Source organism: Ixodes scapularis, unplaced genomic scaffold, assembly GCF_016920785.2.
Source record: "Ixodes scapularis isolate PalLabHiFi unplaced genomic scaffold, ASM1692078v2 PGA_scaffold10__122_contigs__length_95168666, whole genome shotgun sequence".
Taxonomy (NCBI): domain Eukaryota; kingdom Metazoa; phylum Arthropoda; class Arachnida; order Ixodida; family Ixodidae; genus Ixodes; species Ixodes scapularis.
In genome coordinates, this window is record NW_024609836.1 from 60998363 (window position 1) to 61016153 (window position 17791).

The window sequence follows — 17791 nt, forward strand, 5'->3', positions numbered from 1 at the left end:
GCATCCGGCCGCCTGCATCGTGACAACCCCCTCCTCCTCTACCACCAACAACCAGAGAGAACAGCCACGGAGCCAGAGGACAGAGAACGGGGGAGGGGGGGGGGGGGGAGTTTGTGGGATTTGCGGCCTATCATCGGGCAAAAGAACCTGTGCTCCGCGCCCGGCGCGCAACGTGCGCGCGAGCCACGCTCGAGGCTCGGGGGGCTGGGCAGTCGGTTGGCTGCCGCCAGACAGTAAAGGTGTGTTCTATGAGATCTGCCTCGTTGGTCCTTCTTGCGGGTGAGCAGTAGCACCGAACCCTACAATATATATATATATATATATATATATATATATATATATATATATATATATATATATATATATATATATATATATTGAGAACGAAGAGGGGAGAAGGTGATTATTGAATTTATTGCATTAAAGTTAGGGAAAGGGAAAGGGAAAGAGAGCTGGCGAAAAATTGGGCCAGGAGCGGGGATTGAACCCGCAACCTTCGCCTGACCGGGGCGACGCCTTAACCGATTAGACCATCCTGGCCACTGGTTTCGGCGGACTCAATTTCTGACCAGCTCTCTGTGTACTGTTTAGTTTCGAATTCGCTTAACTGGGTAGACGACAACCGTTGCTGATTTAAGGCCCGCGCTATTTCCGACATGCGGCAGTGACGTGGCACGTCATCTCAGCTTGCAAATGTCGGAAAGGGCCCGTCTTCCAGGATATCTAGGGAACCACTCCTCCCCATAGGGACAGGCTGCACCGTATATATAATGGGATTGAGTGAAGATTGACAAGTGCAGCCGTAGTAATATTGAGAACGAAGAGGGGAGAAGGTGATTATTGAATTTATTGCATTAAAGTTAGGGAAAGGGAAAGGGAAAGAGAGCTGGCGAAAAATTGGGCCAGGAGCGGGGATTGAACCCGCAACCTTCGCCTGACCGGGGCGACGCCTTAACCGATTAGACCATCCTGGCCACTGGTTTCGGCGGACTCAATTTCTGACCAGCTCTCTGTGTACTGTTTAGTTTCGAATTCGCTTAACTGGGTAGACGACAACCGTTGCTGATTTAAGGCCCGCGCTATTTCCGACATGCGGCAGTGACGTGGCACGTCATCTCAGCTTGCAAATGTCGGAAAGGGCCCGTCTTCCAGGATATCTAGGGAACCACTCCTCCCCATAGGGACAGGCTGCACCGTATATATAATGGGATTGAGTGAAGATTGACAAGTGCAGCCGTAGTAATATTGAGAACGAAGAGGGGAGAAGGTGATTATTGAATTTATTGCATTAAAGTTAGGGAAAGGGAAAGGGAAAGAGAGCTGGCGAAAAATTGGGCCAGGAGCGGGGATTGAACCCGCAACCTTCGCCTGACCGGGGCGACGCCTTAACCGATTAGACCATCCTGGCCACTGGTTTCGGCGGACTCAATTTCTGACCAGCTCTCTGTGTACTGTTTAGTTTCGAATTCGCTTAACTGGGTAGACGACAACCGTTGCTGATTTAAGGCCCGCGCTATTTCCGACATGCGGCAGTGACGTGGCACGTCATCTCAGCTTGCAAATGTCGGAAAGGGCCCGTCTTCCAGGATATCTAGGGAACCACTCCTCCCCATAGGGACAGGCTGCACCGTATATATAATGGGATTGAGTGAAGATTGACAAGTGCAGCCGTAGTAATATTGAGAACGAAGAGGGGAGAAGGTGATTATTGAATTTATTGCATTAAAGTTAGGGAAAGGGAAAGGGAAAGAGAGCTGGCGAAAAATTGGGCCAGGAGCGGGGATTGAACCCGCAACCTTCGCCTGACCGGGGCGACGCCTTAACCGATTAGACCATCCTGGCCACTGGTTTCGGCGGACTCAATTTCTGACCAGCTCTCTGTGTACTGTTTAGTTTCGAATTCGCTTAACTGGGTAGACGACAACCGTTGCTGATTTAAGGCCCGCGCTATTTCCGACATGCGGCAGTGACGTGGCACGTCATCTCAGCTTGCAAATGTCGGAAAGGGCCCGTCTTCCAGGATATCTAGGGAACCACTCCTCCCCATAGGGACAGGCTGCACCGTATATATAATGGGATTGAGTGAAGATTGACAAGTGCAGCCGTAGTAATATTGAGAACGAAGAGGGGAGAAGGTGATTATTGAATTTATTGCATTAAAGTTAGGGAAAGGGAAAGGGAAAGAGAGCTGGCGAAAAATTGGGCCAGGAGCGGGGATTGAACCCGCAACCTTCGCCTGACCGGGGCGACGCCTTAACCGATTAGACCATCCTGGCCACTGGTTTCGGCGGACTCAATTTCTGACCAGCTCTCTGTGTACTGTTTAGTTTCGAATTCGCTTAACTGGGTAGACGACAACCGTTGCTGATTTAAGGCCCGCGCTATTTCCGACATGCGGCAGTGACGTGGCACGTCATCTCAGCTTGCAAATGTCGGAAAGGGCCCGTCTTCCAGGATATCTAGGGAACCACTCCTCCCCATAGGGACAGGCTGCACCGTATATATAATGGGATTGAGTGAAGATTGACAAGTGCAGCCGTAGTAATATTGAGAACGAAGAGGGGAGAAGGTGATTATTGAATTTATTGCATTAAAGTTAGGGAAAGGGAAAGGGAAAGAGAGCTGGCGAAAAATTGGGCCAGGAGCGGGGATTGAACCCGCAACCTTCGCCTGACCGGGGCGACGCCTTAACCGATTAGACCATCCTGGCCACTGGTTTCGGCGGACTCAATTTCTGACCAGCTCTCTGTGTACTGTTTAGTTTCGAATTCGCTTAACTGGGTAGACGACAACCGTTGCTGATTTAAGGCCCGCGCTATTTTCTTTCCCTTTCCCTAACTTTAATGCAATAAATTCAATAATCACCTTCTCCCCTCTTCGTTCTCAATATTACTACGGCTGCACTTGTCAATCTTCACTCAATCCCATTATATATACGGTGCAGCCTGTCCCTATGGGGAGGAGTGGTTCCCTAGATATCCTGGAAGACGGGCCCTTTCCGACATTTGCAAGCTGAGATGACGTGCCACGTCACTGCCGCATGTCGGAAATAGCGCGGGCCTTAAATCAGCAACGGTTGTCGTCTACCCAGTTAAGCGAATTCGAAACTAAACAGTACACAGAGAGCTGGTCAGAAATTGAGTCCGCCGAAACCAGTGGCCAGGATGGTCTAATCGGTTAAGGCGTCGCCCCGGTCAGGCGAAGGTTGCGGGTTCAATCCCCGCTCCTGGCCCAATTTTTCGCCAGCTCTCTTTCCCTTTCCCTTTCCCTAACTTTAATGCAATAAATTCAATAATCACCTTCTCCCCTCTTCGTTCTCAATATTACTACGGCTGCACTTGTCAATCTTCACTCAATCCCATTATATATACGGTGCAGCCTGTCCCTATGGGGAGGAGTGGTTCCCTAGATATCCTGGAAGACGGGCCCTTTCCGACATTTGCAAGCTGAGATGACGTGCCACGTCACTGCCGCATGTCGGAAATAGCGCGGGCCTTAAATCAGCAACGGTTGTCGTCTACCCAGTTAAGCGAATTCGAAACTAAACAGTACACAGAGAGCTGGTCAGAAATTGAGTCCGCCGAAACCAGTGGCCAGGATGGTCTAATCGGTTAAGGCGTCGCCCCGGTCAGGCGAAGGTTGCGGGTTCAATCCCCGCTCCTGGCCCAATTTTTCGCCAGCTCTCTTTCCCTTTCCCTTTCCCTAACTTTAATGCAATAAATTCAATAATCACCTTCTCCCCTCTTCGTTCTCAATATTACTACGGCTGCACTTGTCAATCTTCACTCAATCCCATTATATATACGGTGCAGCCTGTCCCTATGGGGAGGAGTGGTTCCCTAGATATCCTGGAAGACGGGCCCTTTCCGACATTTGCAAGCTGAGATGACGTGCCACGTCACTGCCGCATGTCGGAAATAGCGCGGGCCTTAAATCAGCAACGGTTGTCGTCTACCCAGTTAAGCGAATTCGAAACTAAACAGTACACAGAGAGCTGGTCAGAAATTGAGTCCGCCGAAACCAGTGGCCAGGATGGTCTAATCGGTTAAGGCGTCGCCCCGGTCAGGCGAAGGTTGCGGGTTCAATCCCCGCTCCTGGCCCAATTTTTCGCCAGCTCTCTTTCCCTTTCCCTTTCCCTAACTTTAATGCAATAAATTCAATAATCACCTTCTCCCCTCTTCGTTCTCAATATTACTACGGCTGCACTTGTCAATCTTCACTCAATCCCATTATATATACGGTGCAGCCTGTCCCTATGGGGAGGAGTGGTTCCCTAGATATCCTGGAAGACGGGCCCTTTCCGACATTTGCAAGCTGAGATGACGTGCCACGTCACTGCCGCATGTCGGAAATAGCGCGGGCCTTAAATCAGCAACGGTTGTCGTCTACCCAGTTAAGCGAATTCGAAACTAAACAGTACACAGAGAGCTGGTCAGAAATTGAGTCCGCCGAAACCAGTGGCCAGGATGGTCTAATCGGTTAAGGCGTCGCCCCGGTCAGGCGAAGGTTGCGGGTTCAATCCCCGCTCCTGGCCCAATTTTTCGCCAGCTCTCTTTCCCTTTCCCTTTCCCTAACTTTAATGCAATAAATTCAATAATCACCTTCTCCCCTCTTCGTTCTCAATATTACTACGGCTGCACTTGTCAATCTTCACTCAATCCCATTATATATACGGTGCAGCCTGTCCCTATGGGGAGGAGTGGTTCCCTAGATATCCTGGAAGACGGGCCCTTTCCGACATTTGCAAGCTGAGATGACGTGCCACGTCACTGCCGCATGTCGGAAATAGCGCGGGCCTTAAATCAGCAACGGTTGTCGTCTACCCAGTTAAGCGAATTCGAAACTAAACAGTACACAGAGAGCTGGTCAGAAATTGAGTCCGCCGAAACCAGTGGCCAGGATGGTCTAATCGGTTAAGGCGTCGCCCCGGTCAGGCGAAGGTTGCGGGTTCAATCCCCGCTCCTGGCCCAATTTTTCGCCAGCTCTCTTTCCCTTTCCCTTTCCCTAACTTTAATGCAATAAATTCAATAATCACCTTCTCCCCTCTTCGTTCTCAATATTACTACGGCTGCACTTGTCAATCTTCACTCAATCCCATTATATATACGGTGCAGCCTGTCCCTATGGGGAGGAGTGGTTCCCTAGATATCCTGGAAGACGGGCCCTTTCCGACATTTGCAAGCTGAGATGACGTGCCACGTCACTGCCGCATGTCGGAAATAGCGCGGGCCTTAAATCAGCAACGGTTGTCGTCTACCCAGTTAAGCGAATTCGAAACTAAACAGTACACAGAGAGCTGGTCAGAAATTGAGTCCGCCGAAACCAGTGGCCAGGATGGTCTAATCGGTTAAGGCGTCGCCCCGGTCAGGCGAAGGTTGCGGGTTCAATCCCCGCTCCTGGCCCAATTTTTCGCCAGCTCTCTTTCCCTTTCCCTTTCCCTAACTTTAATGCAATAAATTCAATAATCACCTTCTCCCCTCTTCGTTCTCAATATTACTACGGCTGCACTTGTCAATCTTCACTCAATCCCATTATATATACGGTGCAGCCTGTCCCTATGGGGAGGAGTGGTTCCCTAGATATCCTGGAAGACGGGCCCTTTCCGACATTTGCAAGCTGAGATGACGTGCCACGTCACTGCCGCATGTCGGAAATAGCGCGGGCCTTAAATCAGCAACGGTTGTCGTCTACCCAGTTAAGCGAATTCGAAACTAAACAGTACACAGAGAGCTGGTCAGAAATTGAGTCCGCCGAAACCAGTGGCCAGGATGGTCTAATCGGTTAAGGCGTCGCCCCGGTCAGGCGAAGGTTGCGGGTTCAATCCCCGCTCCTGGCCCAATTTTTCGCCAGCTCTCTTTCCCTTTCCCTTTCCCTAACTTTAATGCAATAAATTCAATAATCACCTTCTCCCCTCTTCGTTCTCAATATTACTACGGCTGCACTTGTCAATCTTCACTCAATCCCATTATATATACGGTGCAGCCTGTCCCTATGGGGAGGAGTGGTTCCCTAGATATCCTGGAAGACGGGCCCTTTCCGACATTTGCAAGCTGAGATGACGTGCCACGTCACTGCCGCATGTCGGAAATAGCGCGGGCCTTAAATCAGCAACGGTTGTCGTCTACCCAGTTAAGCGAATTCGAAACTAAACAGTACACAGAGAGCTGGTCAGAAATTGAGTCCGCCGAAACCAGTGGCCAGGATGGTCTAATCGGTTAAGGCGTCGCCCCGGTCAGGCGAAGGTTGCGGGTTCAATCCCCGCTCCTGGCCCAATTTTTCGCCAGCTCTCTTTCCCTTTCCCTTTCCCTAACTTTAATGCAATAAATTCAATAATCACCTTCTCCCCTCTTCGTTCTCAATATTACTACGGCTGCACTTGTCAATCTTCACTCAATCCCATTATATATACGGTGCAGCCTGTCCCTATGGGGAGGAGTGGTTCCCTAGATATCCTGGAAGACGGGCCCTTTCCGACATTTGCAAGCTGAGATGACGTGCCACGTCACTGCCGCATGTCGGAAATAGCGCGGGCCTTAAATCAGCAACGGTTGTCGTCTACCCAGTTAAGCGAATTCGAAACTAAACAGTACACAGAGAGCTGGTCAGAAATTGAGTCCGCCGAAACCAGTGGCCAGGATGGTCTAATCGGTTAAGGCGTCGCCCCGGTCAGGCGAAGGTTGCGGGTTCAATCCCCGCTCCTGGCCCAATTTTTCGCCAGCTCTCTTTCCCTTTCCCTTTCCCTAACTTTAATGCAATAAATTCAATAATCACCTTCTCCCCTCTTCGTTCTCAATATTACTACGGCTGCACTTGTCAATCTTCACTCAATCCCATTATATATATATATATATATATATATATATATATATATATACATATATGTTTTTGTTTTTGTTGTTGTTACACTTTATTAAGATAAGGATGGCGCGACGGCTTGGTGATGAAGAGCGCTCCCCGCTCGAAACGTCGTAATAACTTCGAATTAGTAACTACGACAGTACGCATCTTTGACTTTATATATATATATATGGAGAGAGAGAGAGAGAGGGAGAGAGACAGGGAGAAAACCGTCACCCTGGATATATATATATATATTTAATTATTAGGGAATTTTATTACCTACTTATCTTCTAGACACCCGAACTTCTTCATATTATTGGAAGAACCTGCATTGATACTGCTGAACTGTGCACGCCGAACATTAATAATCAATTTAGCTGTATTCCATTAGTAAAGTAATCAAATCAAACATATCACGCTCCAATAATCCCGCATCGATTATGCAAGAAGGGTGGACACCACTAGAACTAACTACAGACTCTAATGTGGAAAGGCACTCATACCTCTCACAGGTCAAGACATCCGAGAAGACAAATAATTGGCATTTCAAGTACACCGCGGGTCAGTTTTCATCCAAGAGCTTCTGAGAGTCTAGGTGAGTTCTCCGCAGTTGCTCACAATATTTCTCTCCTCTCGTTCTACCAACATGTCGTTCTATTTTCTTTTCCCCGTCATTCTCTTTATCGATCCCATCTGTAGGTATATCCCCCCCTCTTTCTCTCTCCCACTTTCCAAATACCAGAACTTTCCTTCCTACGGGAGGATTAGTTTGCGGAGTTCTGCGATGGCGACCGGGGGACGAGATTCCCGACGTTTCCCTGCCCAAATGTTCATGGTCTGCTATGTCCACACGTTCCAGTGGCCGTGCTCGGTTTGCCAGAACGGTATTGGGATTCCTGCCGTATCCGGTTCGTCCTGCTCGCAGAGTCTCGTTTATTCTCCTATTTTCCTGCCTTTCATTCTTGTCATGTTCATAACGTTCCCCGACTTGGTCGCGCCTGATAGGCTGCGCTGTTTGTCGAGTTCAATTGCGCGTTCCATAGTTCCTGAGTCCAAAGATATATCACTGACTACATTATTCGGCGGGCTATTAGAAGAAAAAAAATGGCAGTGACTAGATATTATGAAAGTCGGAGGCTATTTCTATTTCTAATGACACAAAAAACTAGCCACAGGCACTGACCTGTTCAAAAACACGGCGCGAAACCTATACAAAGAGAAAGTTGCCTGCATCTTGCGTAGGGGTTGCGGTAAGGTCAGGAGGACGCCGAGTTTTGACTAGCTTTGATTGGAAGTATAAGTAGACCTCAATGTTATATGCCTTGAGGTCTATTCACTATTTCTTTTTTAATCAGCCAATAAGAGCTTGGAATTCTGACATCATTGCAAGAAGCAGACGAGCTTGCGCTCGGCATTATGCTCAGGCGTTTTGCTTCACGATTTGTTTCGCGGCGTGCTAATCGGCGAAAGCTGCAATCTCATTGGCTACAGAAAACAAATAAGATGCTCAATAATTTCTTCCTCCTGTGTTTATTAAGCTGTCAGTCGCAATAAACTCGTTCGGGAAAAAGTAGAAAGAAACCCCTATTGCGTCGTTTGTTTTTCTTAATTCGGAGGACACATCAAGATGCCTGGCTGACGTCCTTGCCAGCAGTCGAGACCCCGGAAGGAACGGTCTCAAGTGTCATAGCCCGGCCCGCGGTTAATTAGGGTAAGCGCGTTGGATGTGGAGAGTGAACGGTTTCTCCCTGAGAGCGCTTCGAGTCATAGATGCAATTAAGCCACAGGTTCGGAAGTTGCGCTCTCCGCGCAGGGTGCACTCCGCATCCCCCCTCCCCCTCACCCCTCTCCCCTCCTAGTGACGTTGGCTCGACGGCACTGACGGCGCATCAGAAGGCACGTCTTCTGCTCCGACAGACCGCGGTTCCTTAATCTGTATTAAATGCACGAAAAAGGACACGGACAGAGTAAGGATTGATGACAACACAATCCTTACTGTCCCTGCTTTTTTTCCTCCACTTTTACTGCGTGACGTACAATCTATACTTAGTTTTAAGCTAAGTCCAGACGTAGCCGACGCTACGAGTTGATGACATCAATCAGAGAACGTCAAAAGCGCGCCACCATGGGGCCCGTTATGTTTCTGTGCGTGTTCTATAATTGATGAACCGATCATAAGCAGACAAGGCTTAGCGACTTGCCCTTTTGACGGTTCTTGATTGATCCTTTCACCTCGTAGCGTCGGCTGCGTCTAGACTTAAACCGAAACAAAGTATAGTCCCAACTCACCTTTCTTTGTTACGATTCCTTAATCCGCTTCGTCTGTGTCAGTGAACACCAGCGCTTGGAGGCGCGAATTGTGTCTGGGTAAAACAAGCCTGCGTGCGTCTTTGAACTACTATGGCTACTGAACACGTTAAGGAACGCAGGGTGTGGTGATAGCCGCGCATCTCATTATAGCTCCGTAGCCAATCAGAATGCGACATTAGCCGGTAATAACGCCGAAGGACCAAACAGAAAGCAAGAGGTGTGAACGTGTGCCACATCCTGCGCTTCTTCAGCTCTCAGTGACTATTTATATGTTTCTCTATGCGATGCGCAAGTTCGTCTGGTTGTTACGCAGAGGGTAGCGATGATGTCAGAAAGCCGAGCCCCTATTGGTTGATTTAGAAAAAACAAAAAAACACACCGGAAAAATCGCAAGGCATTTAGCATTCAGCTCTACCCACTATCATTTCAATCAAGGCCAATCGGAGCTCGGTTTCTGACGTCACCAAAACCCCCTGTGCAAGAAAAAGAAAAACTTGGCCTCGACATAGAAATACATATAGGCGTACTAAAGATGCAAACTCGCGGTGTATTCACTTCAGTTTATTGGTTTTGCTGGTGACAGCAGACCTATGTCCAGAGAAAGTCGTCTTTTTCTAGCTCAGGATTTGCGGTGACGTTAGAACGACACCGGGCTCTGATAGGCTTTGATTACAAGAATAGTGGGTACATCTCAATGATATACGTCTTGGGGTCTACTTACTATTTTACAATCAGCCAATAAGAGCTCGGAGTTCTGACACCATCGCAACCCCTGCGAAGAAGCAGATGAACTTATGCTGTGCATATGAAGATGACAAAAGCCATTACGCTGCATTTTTGTCGCTGATTGAGAAACCCGATGACATTGTAACATTGGCCGTGGTCAGAGTAAATGTAAGCATGAAAGTATCCAGGGGTGTTTCTTGAAACGCGAGGCAAATTGTTGCTACGAAAACGTAGCCATCGCAGAGAAACAGAATGTAATGTCGTCCTGGAGCTCTTCCCGGGGTCAATTTAAAAAAAAAATAACAACAACTAACGTTTGGTTGAATGAAAGAATAAATTACTTTTAAGTGATAAAAATTTGATCGAATAAACCAAAAGGTATGTTTTTGATTGGAGAGTTACCGGGGTTTCATAAAAAATGTTAACATCAAATGAAGGGGGGCGGAGCTACCACCTTTCCTCCTTCGTAAAATGGAAGAAAATGTAGCGCGCGTGCGTTGCACCCATTAGGTTTGGGGGTGCAGGACCACTGGTTCAGGTAGGAAACCGAAATCTACACTTCCTTCTACCCGACGTTACTAAAACACTCAGGTGGGAAACTCACCAGTGAAACCCGGACCGCTCGCGTCAACCGAGACCGAACTAAATAAGACAACAGCGCCACCCTTTAGCGACGAGTCAAAACATGAAAGTTGATTATACAGTTACCGCGAAATGGCACTGCGAGATGGCGCCACCGGCCCTCAAGCGACTCGGCCTGAACCGACATGTGCAGCCATGAGTTCCAGGAGTGGCCGCTGCGGGAGAAATGGCGGCGTCGCGATCGCCTTTTGTTAGGTTCTCGAGTACGGATTGGAGCCACCATTTCAAAGCAGGCTCTATGGAAGTTTTCCAAATGAGCTGTTCTAGTAACGTTGCTTTTTCCTTGCGTTCGACCGTAGTTTACGCCACGGGCCATCCTAGACAATCCAGCTTTGTGAATGTAGCACATGGCAGGCACTCCACGCGTCACGTTCTCCCCATTTTAAGGAGCACGTAACATTCACAAGGGCTTGGATTGACTTCAATGCTCGTAACATCCGTTGCGGCCGGACATGAGGTGCAACAAAGTATGAAAACGCGGTCAAGTCAATAGTTTCGTCGAAGCGTCTTACAATGCCTTATACGTGTTTTATAACTTCTCGAACGCGAGTTCATTTCGTAATTTTTGATGACGCCCAGCTGCACAGCAAGTTTCTAATTCAAACCATACGTTTCAATGTACTAATTGAAAAAGTAATTATTCAAACGTACTTAATGAACTAATTATACCTAACGTTATTAAATTCGCCAAATGGGCAGATGCAAGGGCGACATTTAGCATTTCTTATTGTGCGATGCGTAATTAATCATAGCAGGAAAGATGTGACGTTTCGAATAGCACTGGCAGCTTTTTATTACTGCTTCACAGCCGATTAGATAGCTTATTGAGTTGAGTAAAACGTGTAGGAGCAATGGCTATTCGGCGACTACATGAAATCAATTAGGGTAAACGAATACGTTTAATTTTGAAAATAAGTATGATTGCGCCTATTTCCAACGATCGCTAATGATCTCGTGAACTAAAAAAATACAGGGAACGTGTGAACACAAAAGACGGGGGAAAAACTGCCGGGAACCTTTGAGACAGTGTTGTGCTTGTCCTCTCTTTCGTGTCTCTTCGTCTGCGTTTTTTTTTTTTTTTTTTTTTTTTAGTATGAAGTTTTCTATTGGTGCGATCAATATATGAGAAGCTTTGTACTTCATCACCCAAGTGGATTTAACTTCCACTATAAAACATTTTTTATAACCTAAATACATAAAAAAAACGGACATACTATTTTGAATTACAGCGTTGCCAAATCAAAAAGTGGTAGCAAAGCCAAACACTCGTTGAAACGTTCACGAGATTAAGGCTATATTTTAAAAATAGCGTTAACGGGGTACTGCAACGATATTCGCTCGGAATGTTTTTTTTTTTTTTTTTTACACGAGGTTACAAAGCGAGCGTTTACTTGGAATCTCTCTTTCGCAAAACGTAATAACGTAGTAAGGGGGCCGCAGTTCCTTCCCCCCCTCCCCCTCCCTCTTCCCCCGGGGACGATATTTAAATCCACTTTATAGATTAAACCTGACCATCGCGTGAGCACTCGATTTGGATTCGTGATACTCATTAGCTCGACAAGCATTCGGGTAGTGTTGCCCGTGTCCAATCGCTGCAATGACTAAAATGACCGATCCGGAACAACGTCGGCAACTCAGCGCATGACCAGTGCTCGGTCCACCCTAGCTGGTGGCTATGATCAACATTGGCGGCATATAATCGACTCCAGATCACGTGGGCGCTGGTTCTGGCTGCGAGTTGAGGGGGTGAGCGCTGCACGCTTTTCTGTAATTTTTTCAGGGACCTGTATCGGGTGTGGTGAAAAACGAACGTGTTTCATAGTTCATGAACGTCAGGGATTCTTTCTAAGAGATATTTGCGCGAAGTACAAAAATCGATCCATCGCGCCTTTAATTAACCTAGTCCACTTCTGGTACAGTGCGCGACACTGTTTGCACAGAGAGGTGAGAGCCTTTTTTTCTTTTTCTTTTTGGTCAATATTGAAGGCCTCTCATGAAATCCGCTATAGTGGTGGAACGCGTTCAGTTAGGGTATTAACTTCAATGGTAAATCTTGAAGCCGGCAGCACATTTTTTTTTTTCTTCGTTTGGCGGGGTTTTTTTTCGACCAGGGGGCAAAGATAAAGGCGAAGCCTGAATGAGTTTCTGCCCCCCCCCCCTCAACAGTTCAACAGTGCAATGAATACATTCAGCAAAGCATGCCATATTCAGTAAAAATTAACAAAAAAATTAAAAAGGAGGCACAATGAAACAGTTGGCTAAATATTCAAGAGTGTAATGTAAAATGAAATAAAATGTTATACGAAAAAAGGTCCAGGGCTGCGTGCATATATGGACGGCGCTGCAGTGAAACAAACCAGGCCAGCGGAGCGCGAATGCCACCGTTCTCGTTGCAATGACACCTCACGGAAGAAAAAAAAATTGTTAGGCGCAGAGTTTATACACTGCACGAAATAGTTCGTAGAAGATTTAGTTGCAAAAAAAAAATCTTATTGTGCTTAAACCATGTACGCTTGACAGAAATAACAAAACAGATATCTCAAAAGCGCGCATTAAAACACTTTTAAAGCTTTAATACTTCAAACACGCTTTAAAATGTTGTCGACGTCGGGTTTCGTCTGATAGCCGTCCGCATGCTGGCGTGACCGACAAAACCAATCGCACGACAAGGGCGCCGCTATGAGGCGCAATTTTTTTTTGCTGTGCGTGATAGGTTTAGCCGGTTACATCAAAGCCTTAAAGACAATGAGCGCCGGCGAAAAATGCCGAGTCACTGATCTCTGGACGCATGTGAAGCGTCTGATATACCGCACTGCAGAGCAACAGCGCATTCTCAGAAGGCATTCCACAGCCCAGCAAACAAATATGGCAGCGCGCAGCGGACGATTAACGCAAAGGTCTATAGACACTGGCTACATTGTAATACGGCACCGACAGCCGTGGCAGGACGGCGGGGTTCTCAGTCGTTTGGGGTCACGTGGCATCTGTCTGCATATTTCGCAGGATTTTGTCCGGTGTCGTTGTTTACTGACCACGGCACCACAAAGGCTGAAGAATTTCACCGAATTTCCGAAGAAAACTGCAGGTTAAGTTCACCGTCTGGCGGTACTGACGTGTTTATCGGGAAGAAAAGGAGGAAGGTTAAAAGTACAGGCAAGCTCGTGGATTGCAGACATAACGAAAACTAAGACACCGGTGTTAGGGTTCTTGACGTTGACTGCGGTGCATCCCCATAAAAGGATGTGGTTTTAGAATAAACCTTCAGCTGTGTTCGAGACGTAGTGTGTGTCGTCGCCTTTTTCGTGTTCATCTGTTCCCTTCTTCCGGTGTCTCAGATTTTGTTATGTGTAAAGAAAAGGAAGCTTGCTTATATTTTTTTTTGTTCTAAATATTAAGCGCACTAAGGATACTCACGCTACAGTACACATGGAAGAACAAAATATAGTTTACGAAACGCGTGGACGTAAAGCAAAAACAAACTAAACTACGAAAGCAACATTTAAATGGTAAAAGCACAACCAGAATGTCTGCTGTCGACATTCCCAGTTCTAAAAATACAATTTGGGAAGAATGGTACGAAGGCACCTCCTCTGTGCCGTCAAAAAGAAGAGAACATGTGGATGCACATGGAACAAATCATGCGGATTATTACGATTCCTTATAGTTTTCTGTTTGGCTAGATATGAATCCTATTATTGCAGCAAGCTTGCATTCCAAAGCTCTCGGTTTTGCTGCAGCTGACTACGGGAGTTTAGAAGCTTCTTTCTATTGCCAAATATAGATATATATAAATAGTTTTTAGACGACGGGATCCTTTTCCTTTCACAAGACGGTCGAATTGCATCCGGAAAGAACCCACGACTCTTCTCCCCTCTGCTTCTTTTCTTTTTTCGGTGTTGTGAGGGTCCTCTAAAAGAATATTAAAAACAGAATAAAAAAAAACAGAAAGATTCGCGTCCTTTTGTACATCCCGGAATTCCGTTTCCAAATTTAAGAGGTTGGAAGTCAAGTGAAGCCGTCTTTCAGTCCTTGCATTCAAATGGTCTTTTACCAAGAGATAGGAACACACTTTTTTTTACCTCTTTATTTTGGTGTTTGGACGTGATTTAAGTACAGAGGTATAAATACAATATTACATTTTCTTCCTCCCGAGCGTTTAAACGAATGGGAGTCTTTGTTATTGATGTAGGATGCTTTCTGCAAGAACTATATCTTAGAAATTACTCGAAGTAAAGCTATTTATTTATTTAATTTAACCTACCGCTCCCAGACGGCATTACAGCGGGAAAGCGATAAACGTATCGGCATATAAATGTACACATATGCACAAACAAATATCCAAAGGAATAATTAGACAAATGTACGCAGAAATGTACAAAGATATATGTACAAAAATATTTAAAGAAAGATTGAGGGTGCTTTTAGATAAATTCGGCCGACCTAGTTCGGTAACAATTTATTTTGATTTTGCCAAAAAGATATTCATTTTGCTGGCTCGGTGTCCAGCACAACAAAATTAACTTTTGTTCCAAGAAAAAAAAAAGTCTTCGGGGAAAAAATTTACAAGCACACTCCCAATGCTAAGCGCTTTGTGCTGATTGCGCAAAGTTTGCCTTTCGGGCACCTCCCCCAAAACAACTGCTGCGTCTCCGGCTCCAAAATATTTACTACGGAGTAATGGCACTGTTAGTTTTCAAAGAAAAGTTGCCAACACGGCACATTTCACGATAACGCTAGGACTTCCAAACTTCACCAGCGTGTTGCCCATTGCTTTCTTAATATTTGCGCTACATAATGTTGTCCTGCTAAGCGGGACAAATGTACAACAAACGCTAAAATCGGACCTTTAATAAAAAGGCCCTGTTGGAATGGAGACGGGGCGACGAAGAAGTGGGGAACGGGGTCACCCACAGAAGAAGCCCGCCATCTTCTCCTTCTTATAAACCGCTACCATCGCTTTGATCGGGTCTTACTTTCTTCCGATCCCAAACATATGGTCCCTTAACCCGGGAGCTAGGATACGACCGACAAAAAGAGTGACAGCTCCCCATCTGACAGACAAGCAACCCGGATAACCCCGCGCCTTCAGAGAATGGACCGATTGCGGAGGAAATTAGCCGTCATTCGGTCAGCGGTGACCAGAGCCATTAACGAGTTTCAAGCTCTACTTAGTTCCTCGGATGCAACCGCTGGTGAGCTCACAGAAAACCTGAATATTCTCGAACTGAAGGAAGCAGCATTGAAGGCAGTTGACAGTGAGATTCAAGACGGGGTTGATATTGATCACCTTGAAGAAGAGAGGGAAAGCGTCGAGGCTTATCAAGTGTTGATCTGCCGTTTACGAACAAGAGCCACACTCAAGCTAGATGCCCTGCGCACGCCTAACATCATATCGAATGCTGCGGAACGGTTACAGGTTTGGGACCAAGGCCATCAACAGTCGAGAACAATAGTGATAAAACTCTCAAGATTACAGAACCGAAAGTTCGAAGGATACCTCCATAATAAGAAACCTTTCTGGGATCAATTTGAAGGGTTTATACACCATAAGCCGGACCTTTCTTCAATCGATAAATTTAGATATCTGACGAGTTATTTATTCGGAAAGGCGGAAGACAGCATACGGGGATTGCCTATTATGGAGAGCAACTGTAACATCGCTGTGGATATCTTAAAGGACAGGTTCGTCCAGACCCAGGCGATAATTGACGACCACAAGACGCGACTATTGAATTTAAGAAGAATCACCACGTCGATCGACGTTATGGCTTTGAGACGGCTGAATGACGATATCACGATAAATGTCCGCAACCTGAAAGCACATGGCCTGAAGGTGGAAGAGTACAGTGCGCTGCTACATGCTGCCGAGAAGAAGCGACTTCCTGACGATCTCGTCCTCCGCTACCGCCAGCAAACAGCTACCGACATCGCGGATAGCACCGGTTGTCTGCAAACGTTTTTGAATTTTCTAAAGTCTAGGGTAGAGAGCAGAGAGCGCGGTCTGGAAATAAATCCCAATCAAGTCAATCTCTCAAAAGCCTAAAAGGAAGCCTCGTCAAACCAGGTGCGCAAACCATAGGTCCCTCCATCGGCAGCAGCTTGAGTTGCAAGGTCAGACGCTCAAGATGCCGAATGCCTTTTTTTGCGATGCACTTGAGCACTCGTTCGACCAATCCAACGTTCGTTCCATCAGTGTGAAAAAGAAATACCTAAGAGAGACGGCCGATGTTTTAGGTGCTGCAAGAGATATCACAGGGCAAGAGATTATCGCAACGCCAAATTTCTCCGCTGTGCCAACTGCCAAGGGAGACATATGACTTGCCTCTGCGATCCTGTCCTAAAATCCACCAAAGACAGTCCTCATTCGTCGTCAAAGTCAGGCACTTCGAAAGTGTCAGTAAGGAGTGCGGTGTCTAAAAGCATCGAAACAGTTCTTCTGCAAACCGCTACAGTCTGGGCAGAAGGGGAGACTAAGCGCCGCCTATTCCAGTGCCTAATGGATAGAGAGAGCAAGCGGACGTTTGTGACGACCAGGCTTGTCAGCGAGCTGTCTTGAAATGTTCTAGGAAAAGAGGGTTTCGGCATTACAGCCTTCGGCAATACTGCCCTTGGTAATGCGAGTAAACTCCGGAAGGTAGAAGTATGGCTCCAAAGCCAATACGATCGGAGACGGGTACGAATCGAGGCTCTGGAATTTCCTGAAATTTGCCAATCTTCTTCGTTCCCTCTAAGCCTTTGGAGAACAGCTCAAACATGCACGCTGCAACTTGCCGATCTTTAATGCTCGGGGTTCAAGAGAGACACAGACATTGATACACTGATCGGAGCGGACAATTACTGGAAGGCTGTCACTGGGTTTATCAAGCGACTTGATATAGATTTGACAGCCGTAGAAAAGCTATTTGGTTGGACAGTGCAAGGTCGAGTACAACCATTACCGGAAGTGGACTGGCACCAAGCAACTGTTATGCAGGTAATGACTCGACATCAAAGCGACCAGACTTCTCAGCAGCTGCGAGAAAAGAATACCCTACCGGTACCTGAAGAGGATGTGCCAGAGCCCAAGCAGTCAACCATCAAGAGTGAACCAGTGCCCGAGAAAGCAGCCCGGAAAGACAGGGACGTGGAATCCGGCGAAACGGAGTTCCTTTAATGGGCGCCCTTTGCGGTACGGAGACTTTGCAATAGCCCCGGAAATAACAGAGCATCTGGCTTCAAAGATGACATGAAGGCAGCTGACGCTCAGCTACTATCGGAGCCTGTCGGTTGCAAG

General features: G+C 46.8%; 1 protein-coding gene and 8 non-coding genes across 9 annotated transcripts; 3 read left to right on the top strand and 6 right to left on the bottom strand.

Annotated features, from left to right (window-relative positions):
- Nucleotides 1-466: 466 nt before the first annotated feature.
- Trnat-ggu lies at nt 467-540 on the bottom strand. The gene has a single exon. It is a non-coding gene; the product is annotated as a tRNA-Thr (tRNA).
- Nucleotides 541-900: 360 nt separating this feature from the next.
- Trnat-ggu lies at nt 901-974 on the bottom strand. Its single transcript has one exon. It is a non-coding gene; the product is annotated as a tRNA-Thr (tRNA).
- A 360-nt stretch (nt 975-1334) lies between these two features.
- Nucleotides 1335-1408, bottom strand: Trnat-ggu. The gene has a single exon. It is a non-coding gene; the product is annotated as a tRNA-Thr (tRNA).
- Nucleotides 1409-1768: 360 nt separating this feature from the next.
- On the bottom strand, nt 1769-1842 carry Trnat-ggu. Its single transcript has one exon. It is a non-coding gene; the product is annotated as a tRNA-Thr (tRNA).
- A 360-nt stretch (nt 1843-2202) lies between these two features.
- On the bottom strand, nt 2203-2276 carry Trnat-ggu. Its single transcript has one exon. It is a non-coding gene; the product is annotated as a tRNA-Thr (tRNA).
- Nucleotides 2277-2636: 360 nt separating this feature from the next.
- On the bottom strand, nt 2637-2710 carry Trnat-ggu. Its single transcript has one exon. It is a non-coding gene; the product is annotated as a tRNA-Thr (tRNA).
- Nucleotides 2711-6196: 3486 nt separating this feature from the next.
- On the top strand, nt 6197-6270 carry Trnat-ggu. The gene has a single exon. It is a non-coding gene; the product is annotated as a tRNA-Thr (tRNA).
- A 360-nt stretch (nt 6271-6630) lies between these two features.
- Trnat-ggu lies at nt 6631-6704 on the top strand. Its single transcript has one exon. It is a non-coding gene; the product is annotated as a tRNA-Thr (tRNA).
- An 8906-nt stretch (nt 6705-15610) lies between these two features.
- Nucleotides 15611-16561, top strand: LOC120849874. The gene has a single exon (XM_040222139.2). The coding sequence runs from the start codon at nt 15611-15613 to the stop codon at nt 16559-16561; it is 951 nt and encodes a 316-aa protein (XP_040078073.2).
- The last annotated feature ends 1230 nt before the right edge of the window (nt 16562-17791 follow it).